This window comes from Mastacembelus armatus, chromosome 3 (genome assembly GCF_900324485.2).
Source record: "Mastacembelus armatus chromosome 3, fMasArm1.2, whole genome shotgun sequence".
NCBI classification, from domain to species: domain Eukaryota; kingdom Metazoa; phylum Chordata; class Actinopteri; order Synbranchiformes; family Mastacembelidae; genus Mastacembelus; species Mastacembelus armatus.
The window spans coordinates 16157151-16175665 of NC_046635.1; the positions used below are offsets into that span (position 1 = coordinate 16157151).

General features: G+C 40.5%; 1 protein-coding gene across 3 annotated transcripts in view; it reads right to left on the minus strand.

Moving 5' to 3' along the window:
* The window catches only part of supv3l1 (SUV3-like helicase), a 65079-nt gene extending 47584 nt beyond the window's left edge, over positions 1-17495 (minus strand). The window contains exons 1-13 of one of the 3 annotated variants that reach the window (XM_026294053.1): positions 17067-17495; positions 14699-14776; positions 14031-14138; positions 13828-13942; positions 13477-13645; positions 10667-10778; positions 10224-10301; positions 9972-10063; positions 9695-9875; positions 9255-9348; positions 748-867; positions 534-633; positions 283-363 (exon numbers count right to left, since the gene is read on the minus strand). In XM_026294053.1, coding sequence (XP_026149838.1) covers positions 283-363; positions 534-633; positions 748-867; positions 9255-9348; positions 9695-9875; positions 9972-10063; positions 10224-10301; positions 10667-10778; positions 13477-13645; positions 13828-13942; positions 14031-14138; positions 14699-14776; positions 17067-17349 — 1611 coding nt within the window. In that variant the 5' untranslated portion in view covers positions 17350-17495. Of the gene's footprint in view, positions 1-282; positions 364-533; positions 634-747; positions 868-9254; positions 9349-9694; positions 9876-9971; positions 10064-10223; positions 10302-10666; positions 10779-13476; positions 13646-13827; positions 13943-14030; positions 14139-14698; positions 14777-15636; positions 15796-17066 lie in introns of those variants that run through there. The other 2 variants (XM_026294055.2, XM_026294054.1) reach the window with 2 other exon arrangements.
* Between the last annotated feature and the right edge of the window lie 1020 nt (positions 17496-18515).

Below are 18515 nucleotides of genomic sequence, written 5' to 3' on the forward strand. Positions count from 1 at the left end.
CTGAACACACCTGATCCAAGTAATCAGCAGTGGGTAGGGCAGGGACAGTTGAAAAACAAGCAGGACAGTGGACCTCGAGGAGTGGAGTTGGACACCCCTGATATAGGCTCATATTTTAAAATATTTTTAAAGATATTTATCCTGATCTGTCACTGATCTTGCACTGTTGAGGTTTGCTTAAATTTCATTGTACATGTTCAATGACAAATAAAGAAAAGAAAAAAGAAATTGTAACTCTAATTCTAATGTGTATAGAATAACAGAATATGTGGCTATACTCACAACAAGGTTGGACAGTGTAGCATCAGGTAGATGATAGGCAAACATCTCTATCTGCTCTGCAGTAGGATGGAGACCTGCCATCTGAGACAAAGAGATTGATGGTAGAAAAACATAATTGCACACCATACTGTCAACATATATGTGTGTTTGCACACTATAAAGCTGATGGGATGCACTATGAAGCTGGGATTTCAGTGCTTACTGACGAATGTCGTTTGAGTGTATGCCTATGTCTGTGTGTAAATGATCACCTCTATAGGATCTACTGACTGGCTGAGTATTTCTTTCAGGACAGGCAGGTCATCTTGGTGCATGGTAGTAACTTCCCCTTCTTTAAACTTTGATGAAAATCTGTGAGAGATGATAGAGGAGACAGGTTCAAACAATCCAGAATAACTGTATTGTCTCTCCTGCCTTTAACCCCCAGAAAGAGAATAATGTACTGTAAGTAAAAATGGGACAGACCTGCCTGCACGGCCAGCTATCTGCAGAGCCTGTGACGTGCTGATAGTCTCCATCTGTTTTTCTCCCTTTTCATTGACATTAGGTTTTACAAGGCTGTTGAAGATGATCCGTTTTATATTCCTGGAACCAGAGTGGAAGGCATACAGGTAAATGGATAGATGTGATCTGAGCAGATGTTGGTCACGTATTGCTCAGGGAACCAGTGGAGCCCACAATCTAGAATCTCTGGTTAACATCTTTCTCACTGGTGTGCAACCCTCTGGGCATTCGCTTATGGGTCAAAGCAATAGCAGGAAATTATCTGCACCCTACTGAGCCCAGTAAACTCTAAGAAAGCCAGGGATATAACCTACAACTACAGCATTACCTAAACTCCAAACACCAGGCAAGAGCGAGAGAAGCAAACAGTAATAGCTAGTCTCGGTAAACAACAACCCAGACAAACAGAAACACACTAATATAACCATCAGTGAGTGGAGAAAATGCTTGCATGTGGCATCAGAATCAGCTCATATCTCCACATGCAAATACAATGATGTCACACATAAAATATAGGTTCTCACACATGATTTCTATTTGTATACAAGCAACAAAAAAAGGGCGAGAGGCAGGAAGACGAAGTGGATTTCTACCAACATGTGTCAACCCTAGATTTGATCATGTCAGGAAGGAGAGCTATGAAAACACCAGTTTGACTGGTCATGTCAGACTGATTTCAGTGGCATCAATGATTCTGTCATGATCAATCACGTGGGAAGAGCCCAAGCCAGACTGGTCTCAGAGGTAGCACATCCAAAGGGAAGAGAGGACCCTTGTTTTGTACAATAAATAGTAGAATTCTTTGGTTTATCTACAATCTGTCAACATATAAGCGAAGCTCACCACTGCCATTTTGGATTTCCGGGAGATGTACACATCTATAAAGAAATACATACTTAAAATCAGCATGCATGCCCCTTCCCAGTCTGCCAGCACTTCTTAGTGGTGACAGTGAAAAAGTCCTGTGGAGAGTCACTTTGAGAAGGAGCACAGGGGGCTTTTCCACTAGCACTACTCGACTGTACTCAACTTGGTTTTTGGGGTTTCCAATAGGGGATAGTATCTGGTACTTTTTATTTCCTTCTCAAGGTTCGAAGCGAGCTGAGCTGATACTAAAATGTCACGTCAACAGACTGCGGACCCCTGATTGCCCAGGGACTGACCTCACTGGAAGTGTGATAAGCATGACCTCCAAAGCGTCTGGCATAAGACTCAAAAACCTGCCATTTTTAAAAACTGCCTGTAGTTGTGTTTCCATTTTTCAAGTCTTTAGCAAGGCAAATGGCTAAAGCTACTCACAAAACAACACCATGGTCCTATGAGGAGGTGTCTGTGTGTGTGTTTGTATTGCATATCATGGACGTCATGGCAGTTTTGCGCCACCCTGCTATGACGACCCCGCACATGTTGAGGTGGTATTCAAACGTAATGGAAAATTACCAAAACTAAGTTGAGTAGTGCTAAAACTGTATAATGGAAAAGTGGCATTAGATAATAGCGCCAGGACAGTGTGCTTGGCCCCCAGGCACCCCAGGCACCCCATGCAGCAAGAATGCAGGGCATCACTAAGTTGCATTCGAGAGATCAAGTGTCGTTATCCTCAGGCCATGAAGCCATGATGACAATTTTCGTCTTCACGCTCTTTAGGTTAAGAAAATAAGGGAGAAATGCCATATATGTGGGAGATGACATGACTGAGGACAGACAACGGACAATTTTCTCTTCAGTGTGCTAGTGTAGCAGGAGCACGGTATTAGGAATAGCTAAATTTGAACGAACAACGCCACCCAGGGATGTGGAGCCCTGAGAAAATTACAAATTTAGGGAAAAAGGCCACATCAGGTTTGGACATAAAGAGAGAAGATTCTCTGATTCAGAGTAACAATTACAAATTAATACTTAATTTCATCACCTTCATAAGTGCCCAAAATTCCTGGAAAAGTCTTTCAAGGGCAGAAGGGCCTAAACAAGTATGGGGTTGTATGTCTCTACGGATGAGAATCCAGCAGACAATGCTTCTAGAGGGAGTACAATAAATGAGCTGCTCTCACCTAACTGGTTCTCTGGTCCATCATTCTTGTGGGAAAAGGAAATAACAACCTCAGATGTTCTGCCAAATCTCCCAGTAGGAGTCACAGAAGTAAAGAAAATTCAGACATTACAAACAAAGGCAGCAGAAAGTAAAGATCTTGTAGACTATTTGTCCAAGTTCTCGGCTTGGTCTAAAACTATCAAAGCACGACTTCAGAGATGGATTAAGAAGGATAAAACAAATGTACCGGCTTCATTAAGTGAATGCTAAATGTTTGATTCTAAAAGGAGTACAAAGGCAAACGTGTCAGAAAGAGATCGATGTGCTGAGTCAAGGAAAACAACTACCAAGTCACAGTAAACTTCATCACTTAGATGCCTTTATAGACAAGGATGGTATGATCAAGGTGGGAGGTAGGTTAAGTCACTCATCATACACTCACTCATTTAAGCATCCACTGATCCTTCCTAAAGATCATCATGTAATGAAGCTGATAATTGCACACTGTCATGAAAGTGTAAAGCATCAAGGTAAAGGTTTCACAATTAATGAAATCAGATCGTGTGGCTATTGGATACCTGAAATAAATAGAGATACCTGGAATAAATAGGTCACATCTTTCATTCGCAACTGTGTAACTTGTAGAAGGATGAGAAGATCTGCTGAAGGCCAGAGGATGAGTGATCTTCCCTCAGAATGTGTAGAATCTTTTATGTATTGTGGTATGGACTTGTTTGGTCCTTTTGTGATGAAAGAAGGAAGAAAACATCACAAAAAGTATGGTCTGCTTCTAACATACATTAAGAGCTATTCATATAGAAATGTTAGAAGATATGTCCACAGATGCTTTTACCAACAGTCTAAGATGCTTTATTGCAATTCGAGGTACAGTGGGTACGAAAACTATTCAGACCCCTTTAAATTTTTCACTCTTTGTGTCATTGCAGCCATTTGCCAAAATCAAAAAAGTTCATTTTATTTCTCATTAGTGTACACTCAGCACCCCATCCTGACAGAAAAAAAACAGAAATGTAGAAATTTTTGCAAATTTATTAAAAAAGAAAAACTGAAATATCACATGGGCATAAGTATTCAGACCCTGTGCTCAGTATTGAGTAGAAGCACCCTTTTGAGCTAGTACAGCCATGAGTCTTCTTGGGAATGATGCAACACGTTTTTCACACCTGGATTTGGGGATCCTCTGCCATTCTTCCTTGCAGATCCTCTCCAGTTCTGTCAGGTTGGATGGTGAACGTTGGTGGACAGCCATTTTCAGGTCTCTCCAGAGATGCTCAATTGGGTTTAGGTCAGGGCTCTGGCTGGGCCAGTCAAGAACGGTCACAGAGTTGTTCCGAAGCCCCTGCTTTGTTATTTTAACTGTGTGCTTAGGGTCATTGTCCTGTTGAAAGGTGAACCTTCGGCCCAGTCTGAGGTCCTGAGCACTCTGGAAGAGGTTTTCTTCCAGGATATCTCTGTACTTGGCCACATTCATCTTTCCTTCAATTGCAACCAGTCGTCCTGTCCCTGCAGCTGAAAAACACCCCCACAACATGATGCTCCCACCACCATGTTTCACTGTAGGGATTGTATTTGGCAGGTGATGAGCAGTGCCTGGTTTTCTCCACACATGCCGCTTAGAATTAACGCCAAAAAGTTCAATCTTGGTCTCATCAGACCAGAGAATCTTATTTCTCATAGTCTGGGAGTCCTTCATGTGTTTTTTGGCAAACTCTATGTGGGCTTTCATGTGTCTTGCACTGAGGAGAGGCTTCCGTCGGGCCACTCTGCCATAAAGCCCCGACTGGTGGAGGGCTGCAGTGATAGTTGACTTTGTGGAACTTTCTCCCATCTCCCTACTGCATCTCTGGAGCTCAGCCACAGTGATCTTTGGGTTCTTCTTTACCTCTCTCACCAAGGCTCTTCCCCCACGATTGCTCAGTTTGGCTGGACGGCCAGGTCTAGGAAGAGTTCTGGTCGTCCCAAACTTTTCCATTTGAGGATTATGGAGGCCACTGTGTTCTTAGGAACCTTGAGTGCTGCAGAAATTCTTTTGTAACCTTGTCCAGATCTGTGCCTTGCTACAGTTCTGTCTCTGAGCTCCTTGGGCAGTTCCTTCGACCTCATGAGTCTCATTTGCTCTGACATGCACTGTGAGCTGTAAGGTCTTATATAGACAGGTGTGTGCCTTTCCTAATCAAGTCCAATCAGTTTAATTAAACACAGCTGGACTCCAATGAAGGACCAGAACCATCTCAAGGAGGATCAGAAGAAATGGACAGCATGTGAGTTAAATATGAGTGTCACTGCAAAGGGTCTGAATACTTATGACCATGTGATATTTCAGTTTTTCTTTTTTAATAAATTTGCAAAAATTTCTACATTTCTGGTTTTTTTCTGTCAAGATGGGGTGCTGAGTGTACATTAATGAGAAATAAAATGAACTTTTTTGATTTTGGCAAATGGCTGCAATGACACAAAGAGTGAAAAATTTAAAGGGGTCTGAATACTTTCCGTACCCACTGTATTTGTACCTTTAAGCAGGCATTACAAAGGCTGGAAAGGATGTGGCGTTTCACAAATTTAGAGGAATTTTATCTAGCCTGGAAAAAGAGTCTGTTAACGTATTAAAAAAAGCTCTCCGTAAAGCCAAAACTGCATACTATTTATCAATAATAGAGGAAACTAAGAACAATCCCAACAATCCCAATCCCAACAATAGTTGCTTCATCAAAATCATCAACGTGTCTCTTAGACCCTATCCCGACTAGACTGCTTAAAGACGCCCTGCCATAATTAACTCATCTTTATTAGACTTGGTAAATTTATCTCTAGCATCAGGCTACGTACCACAGGCCTTTAAGACTGCAGTAATCAAACCTTTACTCAAAAAGCCTAGTCTTGATACAGGAGTCTTGGCTAATTATAGACCAATATCCAACCTGCCATTTATTTCTAAAATCCTTGAAAAAGCTGTTGCTAAGCCAGCTATCAGACCACTTACGCACGAATGAACTATTTTAAGATTTTCAATCAGGATTTAGAGCACATCATAGTGCAGAAACAGCAATGTTAAAAGTCATCAACGATCTTCTTTTAGCCTCAGATAATGGACTTGTTTCTATACTTGTCCTCCTAGATCTTAGTGCTGCATTCAACACTATTGACCACAACATCTTATTACAGAGATTGGAGCATGTGACTGGTATCAGAGGAACAGCATTAAAATGGTTCCAATCCTATTTATTGGACAGATATCAGTTTGTTCATGTCCATGATGAACCTTCCACACGCACAAAAGTTGGTTATGGAGTTCCACAACGTTCTGTGCTAGGACCGATTCTGTTCACCCTGTACATGCTTCCTTTAGGATATGTCATTAGGAAGCACTCTATTAATTACCACTGCTATGCAGATGACACTCAGCTGTATCTATCTATGAAACCTGTTAACACAAACCAGTTAACCAGACTTCAAGCCTGTCTAACTGACATAAAGGCCCGGAGGATCAGTAACTTTCTACTTTTAAATTCAGAGAAAACAGAAGTTACTGTATTTGGGCCTTAAAACCTCAGAAATAACTTTTCTAAAATTATACCTACTTTAGATGGCATAGTCCTGGCCTCCAGCACTACTGTGAAAAACCTTGGAGTTATTTTTGACCAGGACATGTCCTTTAACTCACACACAAAACAAATCTCTAGAACTTGTGCAACATTGCCAAAATTAGGAACATCCTGTCTCAAAATGACATAGAAAAACTAGTCCATGCATTTGTTACCTCAAGGCTAGATTACTGTAACTTATTACTATCTGGATGTCCCAGTATCTCCATAAAAAGCCTCCAGTTAATCCAGAATGCTGCAGCCAGAGTCCTGAAAGGAACTAGCAAGAGAGATCATATTTCTCCTATATTAGCTTCTCTTCATTGGCTCCCTCTAAAATACAGAATAGAATTTAAAATTCTTCTTCTCACATACAAATCCCTTCATGATCAAGCTCCTTCATACCTTAAAGACCTCATAGTACCATATTATCCCAATAGACCACTTCGCTCTCAGAGTGCAGGTCTACTTGTGGTTCCCAGAGTTTCCAAAAGCAGAATCTGAGGCAGAGCCTTTAGCTATCAAGCTCCTCTCCTGTGGAACCAGCTCCCAAGTCTGGGTTCAGGAGGCAGACACTCTCTGTACTTTTAAGGCTAGACTTAAAACCTTCCTTTTTGACAAAGCGTATAGTTACGGCTAGCTTCAGGTAACCCTGAACATCCCTTAGTTATGCTGCTATAGGCCTAGACTGCCCAAGGACCATCGGTGCACTGAGCTCCACTATCCTAACCCTCCCCTCCCCCCCTCTCCTCTCCCGTCACATGTATATTCCACGATTGAATGTCACTAACTGTGTGCTCTCTCTCTCCCCTAGTTTGTGCTCTCTCCCTCTCTCTCTGTCCACACTCTCCCTGTACCTTCTGCAGGTGTCCCTGGTCCTGGAGCTGTATACTGCTGATGTGCAGTTACTGGCCCCACCAACCTGCAGTGTCTATTTGTTGTTTATTGTTGCTGTTCTTTTCTCTCTCCTCTATCCACTCACCCCAACCGGTTGAGGCAGATGGCTGCCCAAATTGAGCCCAGTTCTGCTGGAGGCTTTTTCTTCCGTTAAAGGGAGTTTTTTCCTCTCCACTGTTGCCAAGTGCTTGCTCATAAGGGATTTGTTGGGTTTTTTTGTTTTTGTAAAGTGCCTTGAGATGATTTGTATTGTGATTTGGCACTATACAAATAAAACTGAATTGAGATGAGACTTTCTTTTACAGTCCAGTTTCAGCTCACCTACCTAGTAAATAGTTGTGTTTTACTTAGTATAAATATATCTGAGTTATTACCAACATAATCCAGTTACAACCGAAAGGCACTTGATGGGTAACAATGGAGGTTTTTCTTAGTATTTCATCTGTAGTTACCCTGTATTTACCTACTTGTTACAGATGGTAGTTACCCATCACATACTGTAAGTTTCCCTTTATTTACCAAGTAAATTCTTAGTAATTAGGGGACTGTAAAAGGAAGGGTTACCTAGTTTTTTAGCTATTAATGCATTTGGACTTTACTTATGGGATTAGAGTTTATCTGGTGTTCTGTATATTTACAGCAGAGATTCTTGTATAATTTATGTATGAATGTGTGTGCATGTACATCTCTGTATGTAGTTTGATATATGTTGTAAGACTATCTTGTGGTGACCACGCTGGGACAAGATCCAGTCAACTGTATATCAACTGTGACTAATATCTTATTTATAATTAGTCTGAAATCTCCCGTCACATCAAACTGTTAGCTTTAAATCTGATTTCTTTCGATCAGTTCACATATTTTGATATATACCTACATAGGACAGGAGGATGGTTTAAAGGCAGATGGAAGGTGACTGCTTAATTCTTGTTTTAATTCCAGTCTAATAATTTTAAACCCATACCATGTGTATCACAAGGTTTGCGATGTGAGGCTATTTGAAGACAAAATATCTATAGTTTGTCTCAAATCTAGTACAGTCTGATTTACCCGGAATAAAGTTACCATGAGTAACTAACTTGGTTTAACCATCACTTTCACTTCATGATTAACACATGACAGTTGGACCCTGGTTCACCCAGCTATTCAGATGGTATAACGTGGAAGTCAGTGTGATGTGTTTTTAATGTTATCAAAGAGTCAATGCATCGATTCCAAAACACATTGTGTTTTTTTTTTTCGTCACATGGTCAGACAACAGGTGCTTTTTGTAATGAATCAACCTAATACTTTTATTTGTAAATAAATGTCTCGGCGCACTGTTTTTGGTTATAGCAGAAATTAAGTTGCTATAGAGACAACACGGTCAGAATGTTTACTTCCTAGTTTGACGATAATGGGTCCTGAAAAGCCACGCCTACAAAACATCTGCCTCACACACGCCAATGTTTCACCAGTTAACAGGCCACAATTTCTGGATCAGCCATGGCATAACAGCCCAAGAACAGCAGAACAATAAGCTGGCCTACCTCAGGTAATGAGCCTCAGACCCGCAGCACACGCCAAAACGGAGTGTTTAAGTGACTTAAACAGAAACCGCGGTGCAAACAAGGTGGCCATGCAGCAGCACACAAGACGGCGTCACCACAGGCACCCACTCAAGATGGTGCATGGCACGTGCAGACCACCCACTACACTTTATAGTCAGTGCCAACCACCAATCACCTGACAGCTAAGCTGCACACCAACATGCCACATCAGCACAAGGACAAGAAAGTACCCAAAAGCGAATGCCCAGGGGACTGTGCACCAATGAGACAAAATGACCAACCTCCTAAGGACATGCCATGGATTTACAAAATTATCCATTTGAAAAAATGAAAAACTGGCGGTGGCTTTGAAGTTTATTCACATATCATATGTTTGTTGGTACTTACAGGTTAAGGCCCATGCCAATAGCATCTGTAGCAACCAAGATTTTGCATGGGTCATCAGGATCATTGAACTTCTTGGCCTGGGACAGCTTGGTGCCTTTAGACCATAGAAAAGCCAAACTTAGTCTCTCTCAAACACAACACAACAGTACACTCTATAGAGTTCCTTTATAGAAGTTTCTATCGCACAAAAACAAATAAAAATTTGTAAACAAATTCTGACTAGCATTTTTGTCTTAAAAGGTGAGTTTAAGCTGAAATTAATAATAACTACAATGGTAATTTCAAAGAGTATAATGAATTCTACTTTGTGATACTTTGTTGTTCAAAAGAATTCCTAGAAGGTTAGACAAAGGTCTTCTAATCTCTTCTGAGCTAACTTGCTGAGAAGTACCAATTTGTCATTCAGGTTTCATGTCACAAGCAGACCCTCACGCACTAACCTGGAGGCAAGCTACCATAAATCACAGCACATTGTAGTCCTCTGGCCTCAATGTTTCTGCTTATGGAGTATATATCATTTTTACTGAAGCAGACAATACAGTCTCCTGGTCTCAGGTTGTCTAGTGACTCCACAGCATTATCCAGGACAGAGAATGGTGTTAAACGCTGATAGGTGTGGACCTGAATAAATACAGAACAATGGAAGGAGAGAAAGAGAAAGGTTAAAGAAAAATGCTGGACAACATGAGGCTACTGTACGACATGTTGCAGTCTCACCTCAACCTCTTCTCCGGTGGTGTACAACAATTCCCTAACAAAGTCTATGGCTGCAGGTTCTCCACACACATGGATTTCCTCTGCACACAGGCCTACACAAATGCAAAAAAAATACATAAGTTAGAAAACATCATCACTCAAAATAAATGATGTTGTTATAGGTACAACGGAAAAACTAACCCTAACCCTGCTTTAGGCCAATCATAAGGTGAAAGTACAACATGTCTGTATGTTTTTGAGTGCATTACCAACCCAGCAGTGCTCTGGTCCAGGCCCAGCCTCTGGAAGGATCTCGGATCATTTGAATTTCATCAATTACAGCCACTTCATCTACAGACAAACAAACAAACAAAAAAAACTACATTCTCGTCCACAATGAAGGAATATATATAAATGTTATTGTATCAACTTAATACATCTGAGCATCAGTGATTACAACAATAACCCAAAACTTGCCTCCCAAAACAAGGTAGTAATAATTTCATTCATTCCTGTTTGGCTAAACAGATAGGACATTAAAGTAGGAGTAATTTGAAAAGACATAACTATCAAGATTTCAAAATAACAATAATTTTGATCAATGGTTATAGAATTTATTCAATTCAATGCAATGTCCCACAGAGCAATATAGTTCTGTTAAAATAATAATATTGAGCAGAAATGTTTGTATGTGTATTATGTGTATTTTTACTCACAAGATGTGGAGACACTGCACATCTCAATGGTACAGGCCACATGACCAGATGCTCGACCATTCAAGTCCACAAAAGTCCTCTCCTCTCCTGTAACCAAGTCACATGGCACACCCTGGAATACACATACATAAAAATACAACATTCATCAAGATAGTATGGTTTGGAAGGTATAAAAGATGACACCTTAAAAATACACAGAGATAAAAAAAAATAAAATAAAAACATAGGACAGATAGAGATAAAAAGATGGGTGGTGTGAGTAGAGTAATACAGTGGTGTGAAAAAATGTTGGCCCCCTTCCTGATTTCTTATTTTTTTGCATGTTTGTCACACTTTAATGTGTCAGATCATAAAACAAATTTAAATATTAGTCAAAGATAACACAAGTAAACACACCATGCATTTTTTATAAGAAGGTTTTAATTATTAAGGGAAAACAAAATCCAGAACTACATGGCCCTGTGTGAAAAAGTGTTTGCCCCTTAAACCTAATAATTGGTTGGGCCACCCTTAGCAGCAACAAATGCAATCAAGCGTTTGCAATAAGTTTGTTGCAGGGCTGTGGAGGAATGTTGCCCCACTCATCTTTGCAGAATTGTTGTAATTCAGCCACATTGGAGGGTTTTCGATCATGAACCGCCTTTTTAAGGTCATGCCACAGCATCTCAATCGGATTCAGGTCTGGACTTTGACTAGGTCACTCCAAAGTCTTCATTTTGTTTTTCTTCAGCCATTCAGAGATGGACTTGCTGGTGTGTTTTGGATCATTATCCTGCGGCAGAACCCAAGTTCGCTTCAGCTTGAGGTCACGAACAGATGGCTGGACATTCTCCTTCAGGATTTTTTGGTAGACAGCAGAATTCATGGTTCCATTTATCACAGCAAGTCTTCCAGGTCCTGAAGCAGCAAAACAGCCCCAGACCATCACACTACCACCACCATATTTTACTGTTGGTATGATGTTTTTTCTGAAATGCGGTGTTACTTTTACGCCAGACGTAATGGGACACACACCTTCCAGAAAGTTAAACTTTTGTCTCGTCGATCCACAGAGTATTTTCCCAAAAGTCTTGGGGATCATCAAGATGTTTTCTGGCAAAACTGAGACAAGCCTTTATGTTCTTTTTGCTCAGCAGCGGTTTTCATCTCTGCGAACTCTGCCATGCACACCATTTTTGCCCAGTCTCTTTCTTACCATAAACAGTGACCTTAACTAAGGCAAGTGAGGCCTGCAGTTCTTTGGATGTTGTTGTAGGGTCTTTTGTGACCTCTTGGATGAGTCGTCGCTGCACTCTTGGGGTAATTTTGGTCGGCCGGCCACTCCTGGGAAGGTTCTCCACTGTTCCATGTTTTCGCCATTTGTAGACAATGGTTCTCACTGTGGTTTGCTGCAGTCCCAAAGCTTCAGAAATGGCTTTATAACATTTTCCAGATTGATAGATCTCAATTACTTTCTTTCTCATTTGTTTTTGAATTTCTTTGTATCTCGGCATGATGTCTAGCTTTTGAGGATCTTTTGGTCTACTTCACTTTGTCAGACAGGTCCTATTTAAGTGATTTCTTGATTGCAAACAGGTGTGGCAGTAATCAGGTTGTGGCTAGAGGAATTGAACTTAGGTGTGATAAACCACATTTAAATTATGTTTTAACAGGAGGGGCAAACATTTTTTCACACAGGGTAGTTTTGGATTTTGTTTTCCCTTAATTATAAAAACCTTTATTTAAAAACTGCATGATGTGTTTACTTGCATTATCTTTGACTAATATTTTAATTTGTTTGATGATTTGAAACAAAGTGTGACAAACATACAACAAAATAAATCAGGAAGGGGGCCAAGACTTTTTCACACCACTGTACACCAATTTAACACCACACTCCAATAACAATATTGAAGCAACTTTGTTTAAAAAGTATCAACATTGACTTAGAAGAACAGCAGTGTTCTTATTCTCCCTTATTCTTCTTCCTTTTAGAAACCCTGTCCCAACATTGTCCACAATGATATTCCTCCAGTTTGGTCAGTGATCCAGAGATGTGAGTTTATCAGATTTTGCCCCAGATCCCTTTGGAGCCACTAAAGGCTTCATACAGTATTTTTCTACATATACAGTAAGTACCCCCTGAAACCTGTAGAAAGGATCTCTACCTAACTTTTTTTCAGATATTAGAAGGTGTAATGACAGTCAAAATCAACACTATAAACCACTGCTCTTTCCATCTTTAACAATGACATTAACACTAGATGCCTGATTAGGACCAAATGTACAGTCCAGACCTGATTAACATAATTTATACAAAGAAAATTATGACCATGCTATATTGTTAATGTTAATAATACAAACATGGCAGCTTTATATACCAACACATTCAGAAGTAAGAACAATTTGAATTTGATTCCTAGAGCTGCTTTTAACACTCTCAAACCTGTCAAACCTGGTTTACTCTTTCTTTGTCCCACTCTGTTTGTGCAAAAGAACATCACCTATTCACTCTGGCAACTACTGTTTCAAGGTTTTAGCTGCACACTTTTAACTGTATGGCTGCCTGTTTCAAATGAATAGTTATGGCTCAAGAATGCTTCTTATAGCCTTCACTAGCTGGGAGAAGGAACTGATTTACAGACTATATTTTTCAGAATTTAGAAAAGTTGGAATAACAGAAGTTTTCCTGTAAGTAATAGTGTCAGAGGGGATAAAACAGCACAGAGACATTACATCCTCTCCCATTTTTACTTCATTCACCAGGCAATTTGCAAACCTTCCGTTAACATGTTTATAAAGAACAATGACAGAACAGTGCAGATACGTACAGCATTGTTGCTCTTCTCAAAAATCTCATGGGCAAGTAGTTTTAGAGGGCCACAATAGACTCCAGACTTAGCAGCCAGGTAGCACTGAATGGCATGGTAGGTTTTACCACTGTTAGTGGGACCAGCATGGAAAATCACCTTTCTCTGGATAGCACGAGCTTCCGGGTACCTGATGAACACACACAGATGCTAAAAAAATAATACTGTGCAAATTTTGACACATGCATATAGATCATGACTAAAATCTTGCACATTAAGTATAGAAATACACATGTTGCTAGCAGAGTTGTTTACAACATGAGATGTATAACAGCATTTCGATATTCTTGGGTATACATTTATAATACATACCAATTGGCAGGGACTCTGAGATCTGAAATCTTTCTCAGGTCATCCATACAGTCCAGCATGGGAAAGATTTGCTTGGCATGATGAATGAAATATGGGTAGATGTCATCTATGTGACCTTGACAGCAGAAAAAATTAAAGTTAAAAAATTACTTTATTTAGTCAGTAATGACCCACACATCTTAAGGTCTTATTTAAAAACCTGCCTGCTCCACAGCATATGTCACTGAGAATGATGTGCAGGTCAGCAGGGAGTGTTGTCATTTCCAGGACATACTTTCTGAAGCTGATGAAGGCCTGATGAAATAGACGAACTGTGCACACGCGCGCACGCACAGACACACACACACACGACATATATTATTTAGAGCATATACACTTCTCTGCCAACTTAAATATGCCCGAAGATCAAATATGTAAACTTCTCCTCTCTCATGAATTATTGGAAATATGAACCATTTCTTTACTGCGTGGTTCTTTCTTTTATTTCCAGCTGCTCCCATTCAGGGTCACCACAGCAGATTAATTGATCCACATAATCGATTTGGCACTTGTTTTACGCTGGATGCCCTTCCTGACGCAACTTCAGCAGCTGAGGCTAGCACTGTGTGGTTCTTTAATGTTAAATTAATTTAATACAATGAGAATTAAAGAATACACTCAGAAATGTGTACACAATATGTCCATTAAAAACCCTGTGGTTTTTCCATCCATCCATCATCTATACCCACTTATTCCTAACCAGGGTCACGAGGATCTGCTGGAGCCTATCCTGTGGTTTTTCACACTTTAATTACACAATTATAGGTAACTTATCAAAATATAGACAGATAGCATTTACACAGACAATGCATTTGACAATTGTCTTTCTCACCATCGAGGCCATGATCTGCTGCTAGTTTCTGCATCTCCTTCCTCTTATAAAACCGGTTCAGAACTTTCAGCAGCTCATCTGAATCACAGACAAACAGAGAAAATAGCCTTAGAAAATGACTTTCATGTCTACAATTCAGAGGTAACACCAGCACTAAACATCAGAACAGCGTAAGTATTGCATGACAAGAGGGCTGCAACAATAAACACAAAATAATTTCAAAAATTGGCAATGAACACATTTATCGACTTGTTAGATCGATTCAATTCAATTCAATTCAGTTTTATTTGTATAGCGCCAAATCACAATACTATCATCTGAAGGCACTTTACAAAAACAAAAAACCAACAAATCCCTTTTGAGCAAGCACTTTTGCAACAGTGGAGAGAAAAAATTCCCTTTAACGAAAGAAACCTCCAGCAGAACCGGGCTCAGTTTGGGCGGCCAGGGCGCTCCAGCACCAGGGTTACCTGAACCAACCCTAACTAGCTTTGTCAAAAAGGAAGGTTTTAAGTCTAGCCTTAAAAGTACACAGAGTGTCTGCCTCCTGAACCCAGACTGGGAACTGGTTCCACATGAGAGGTGCTTGATAGCTGCTGGGTTGGTAATGCACTCAGAGACATGTTGTACTTTCACCTTATGATTGGGCTAAAGCAGGGTTAGGGTTAGGTTTTACGTCATACCTATAACTACATCATTTTTTAAAATATTTTCTAACTTATGCATTTTCTTTGTATTTGTGTAGGCCTGTGTGCAGAGGAAATCCATCAATTTTTACATTTTAACCAGTGCCTTATTGTTAAAGTTTTTGTTATATGATCAGATGAGTCCTACAGTAAAAATGCTAACGGTTCTCAGGCCAATTGACATAGTAACTTGAGTATCTCACTGAGTAGGCAGACTTCTGTTTTATCTACTACAGGTCCATACTGACTCACAACCAGTGTCCGGAGTGGTCGTTTTAATACATCCTGCACACAGTGGGAGACAGAGCCGAGCTCACACGAGGCAGAACGAGACATCGATTCAGGCAATGAATTTTACTCCATCCCAAGCCATTCTACTTGCGAGCGATATTTACGGTGGCCGACAAGGGCAAACGCGCTGCAAAAGAGAAACGCGCTGCAAAAGAGAGAACACAACGGAAGTGCGCCAGGCCGATAGGGGGACCCCGAACTCAGGGGTGCTATGAACAAAGAACTTTTACAGAGGCGAGAGAGACACATTAGTGTACGGAGCCCCCGAAGGGACATGGGAGAAAAAAAATAAAATCGTAATCCCGAGAAACTTTTGCGAGATCCCGAGAAACTTTGCGAGATCCCGAGAAACTTTTGCGAGATCCCGAGAAACTTTTGCGAGATCCCGAGAAACTTTTGCGAGATCCCGAGAAACTTTTGCGAGATCCCGAGAAACTTTTGCGAGATCCCGAGAAACTTTTGCGAGATCCCGAGAAACTTTCTTTGTAAATCTACTTCCGGGTCAGACTGTCTCCATGGAAACGACAACAATGGAAAGAATACCAGTGTGGGAGCCGTTCGTAGAGTTTTATTTTGAGCTAGGGCTCAAATACAGAGACATTAAATCAGTGCTTGGCAGTTAACACGGTTTTTACCTAAGTGAGAGACACCTGAAGAGAATACTTAACAAAAGGGGTTATTCTCGTCGTAAAACGTACTCCGAACTGGCGGACTTGGTTGATTTCGTTAGCAACAGACTGCAGTACTCCGGGCAACTTCACGGGTACCGTTGGATGTACGCTAAATGCCGAGAACACGGACTGCGTGTGAGGAAGGAGGATGTGCGCTTGGTTTTGAAGGAGCTGGATCCCAGAGGAGTGTCATTAAGGCAAGCAAGATGTCTCAGTCGACGGAACTACGTTAGTAGCCTTGCTTGCCTTAATGACACTCCTCTGGGATCCAGCTCCTTCAAAACCAAGCGCACATCCTCCTTCCTCACAAAATTTAGATCTGTTTTAATATCATCAGTCGTAAAACTTATTAGCTAACATATTTTATAAGTATGTTAGCTAACATACTTTATAAGTAGGTTTATAAGTAAGCTAAGTTTATAAGTAAGCTAACATACTTATAAAGTATGCTTATAAAGCTTTTTTATTTTATTACATGAGTAGCAAACACGTGTAAGGTTCATACTTTACAAATTGTTTTGTAAATTCGGATTAATTGATTCATCTAAAAAAAAAATCGACCAATTAATCGATTATTAAAATACTTGTTGCGGGCCTAAATGACACATCCAGTAGAGCTAATACTGACAGCACCAGCAAAGCCTCACGTGGAGACTGATTCACCACCTTAAGAGTTATTTAGAATCAAAATCTGCGATGTGCTCCGGTGAATTTACTCACTTTTATCGAGCGGCTGGGTCAGCTCAGCTCCCACACTCCCATCTACAGAAGAGTCAGTCTTCACAGAGACAGGAACAAACAGGGAGGTGTCCGGGGGTTTTGGATGAGAGCTTTTAGAGGAAACATTCCTGCTACAACCTACTGCACCAGCCTGAGGTTTTTTATGCAACGGAACATACCCAGAAGAAGACAAATAACAACTGCCGAAGGTGATCCGGGTTGTGTTAGTGTTAATGTGGCGTTGAAACCGAGAAAACAAATACATATAACGGTTCACTAACATAATTATAACACATCCACGAGCTACGCACAAAACCTGTGTATTACCACTCCACACTCTTCAGTGGGGCCAAAATATGTGAATTGCAAATCACTAAATTCATCAGAGGACGGTCAATACATTTCTCTTCCTGCGAATACAACGTGGGACAGGACCATTCGCTTCGTAGCTGCCCACAAATGTGCCTGTAAAAAAGTTGCTATTCCGTTCAATGATCTAGTATTTATTCTACTTCTTCTTGTGGTGTATTATGGCGGTTGGCAAACAACTTTGAGGTGCATTACTGTCACTTATATTTTTTTTATAAATGTGATCGATTAAAAAAGAAATTGCGTTGTGAAAAAAAGCAAAAATGCAAACAGGAAATAAAAGGCGCCTATAACTGAATTCGAAGATCAGCCTATTTGTCTGGCTCGGATCACACGAGACCAGTGTTTCCCAAACTGTGAGAGGGCGCGATATCGCTCCTGGGTGGTCCCCCCTCTCCCCCTTTATTTATGTCAGACATTAGCAGGCAGAATAATTGTTTTGGTGTCTGAGCACTCCGAACCCATTTTAGGGACGTACAACAACAAATCCATTGCCATGGCAATTTCTCACCTATCTCTGTTTCTCACTGACTAGACACGTGTAGGTCTGAACAATGGATAAGTACCTGGCCTGTGTGGTAGCAGTGTGGCCTGTCTGGTCCGTGCCTATCAGGTGTCTGATATCGCTCAAGAATTTTGCCGTGCTATCTGTGGTCCTGGTGGTTTGTGGCATCTATATAAATGCATGTCATTGTATTAAAATCACAATACGATGTCACACCAAGCAGTATTTCGCGGACAGTCCCAAATAAAATAAAGCATGCATTCAAGTCTATATGTTCGGAAAGTCTTTCTGTTTTTTATTTTTATCTTAATCTATTTATTTATTTTTAATTTTAATTTTTAAGGGTGCTGTTCTGAGGTCTGACTGGCACGGACCACTGGCCTGTGTGGTCTGTGCCTGTGGTCTGAGTGGCATGGACCACAATATTAGCTATATTAATTCAATTCAATTCAATTCAATTCAATTCAATTCAATTTTATTTGTATAGCGCCAAATCACAATACAAATCATCTCAAGGCACTTTACAAAAACTAAAACTAAAAACCCAACAATTCCCTTATGAGCAAGCACTTGGC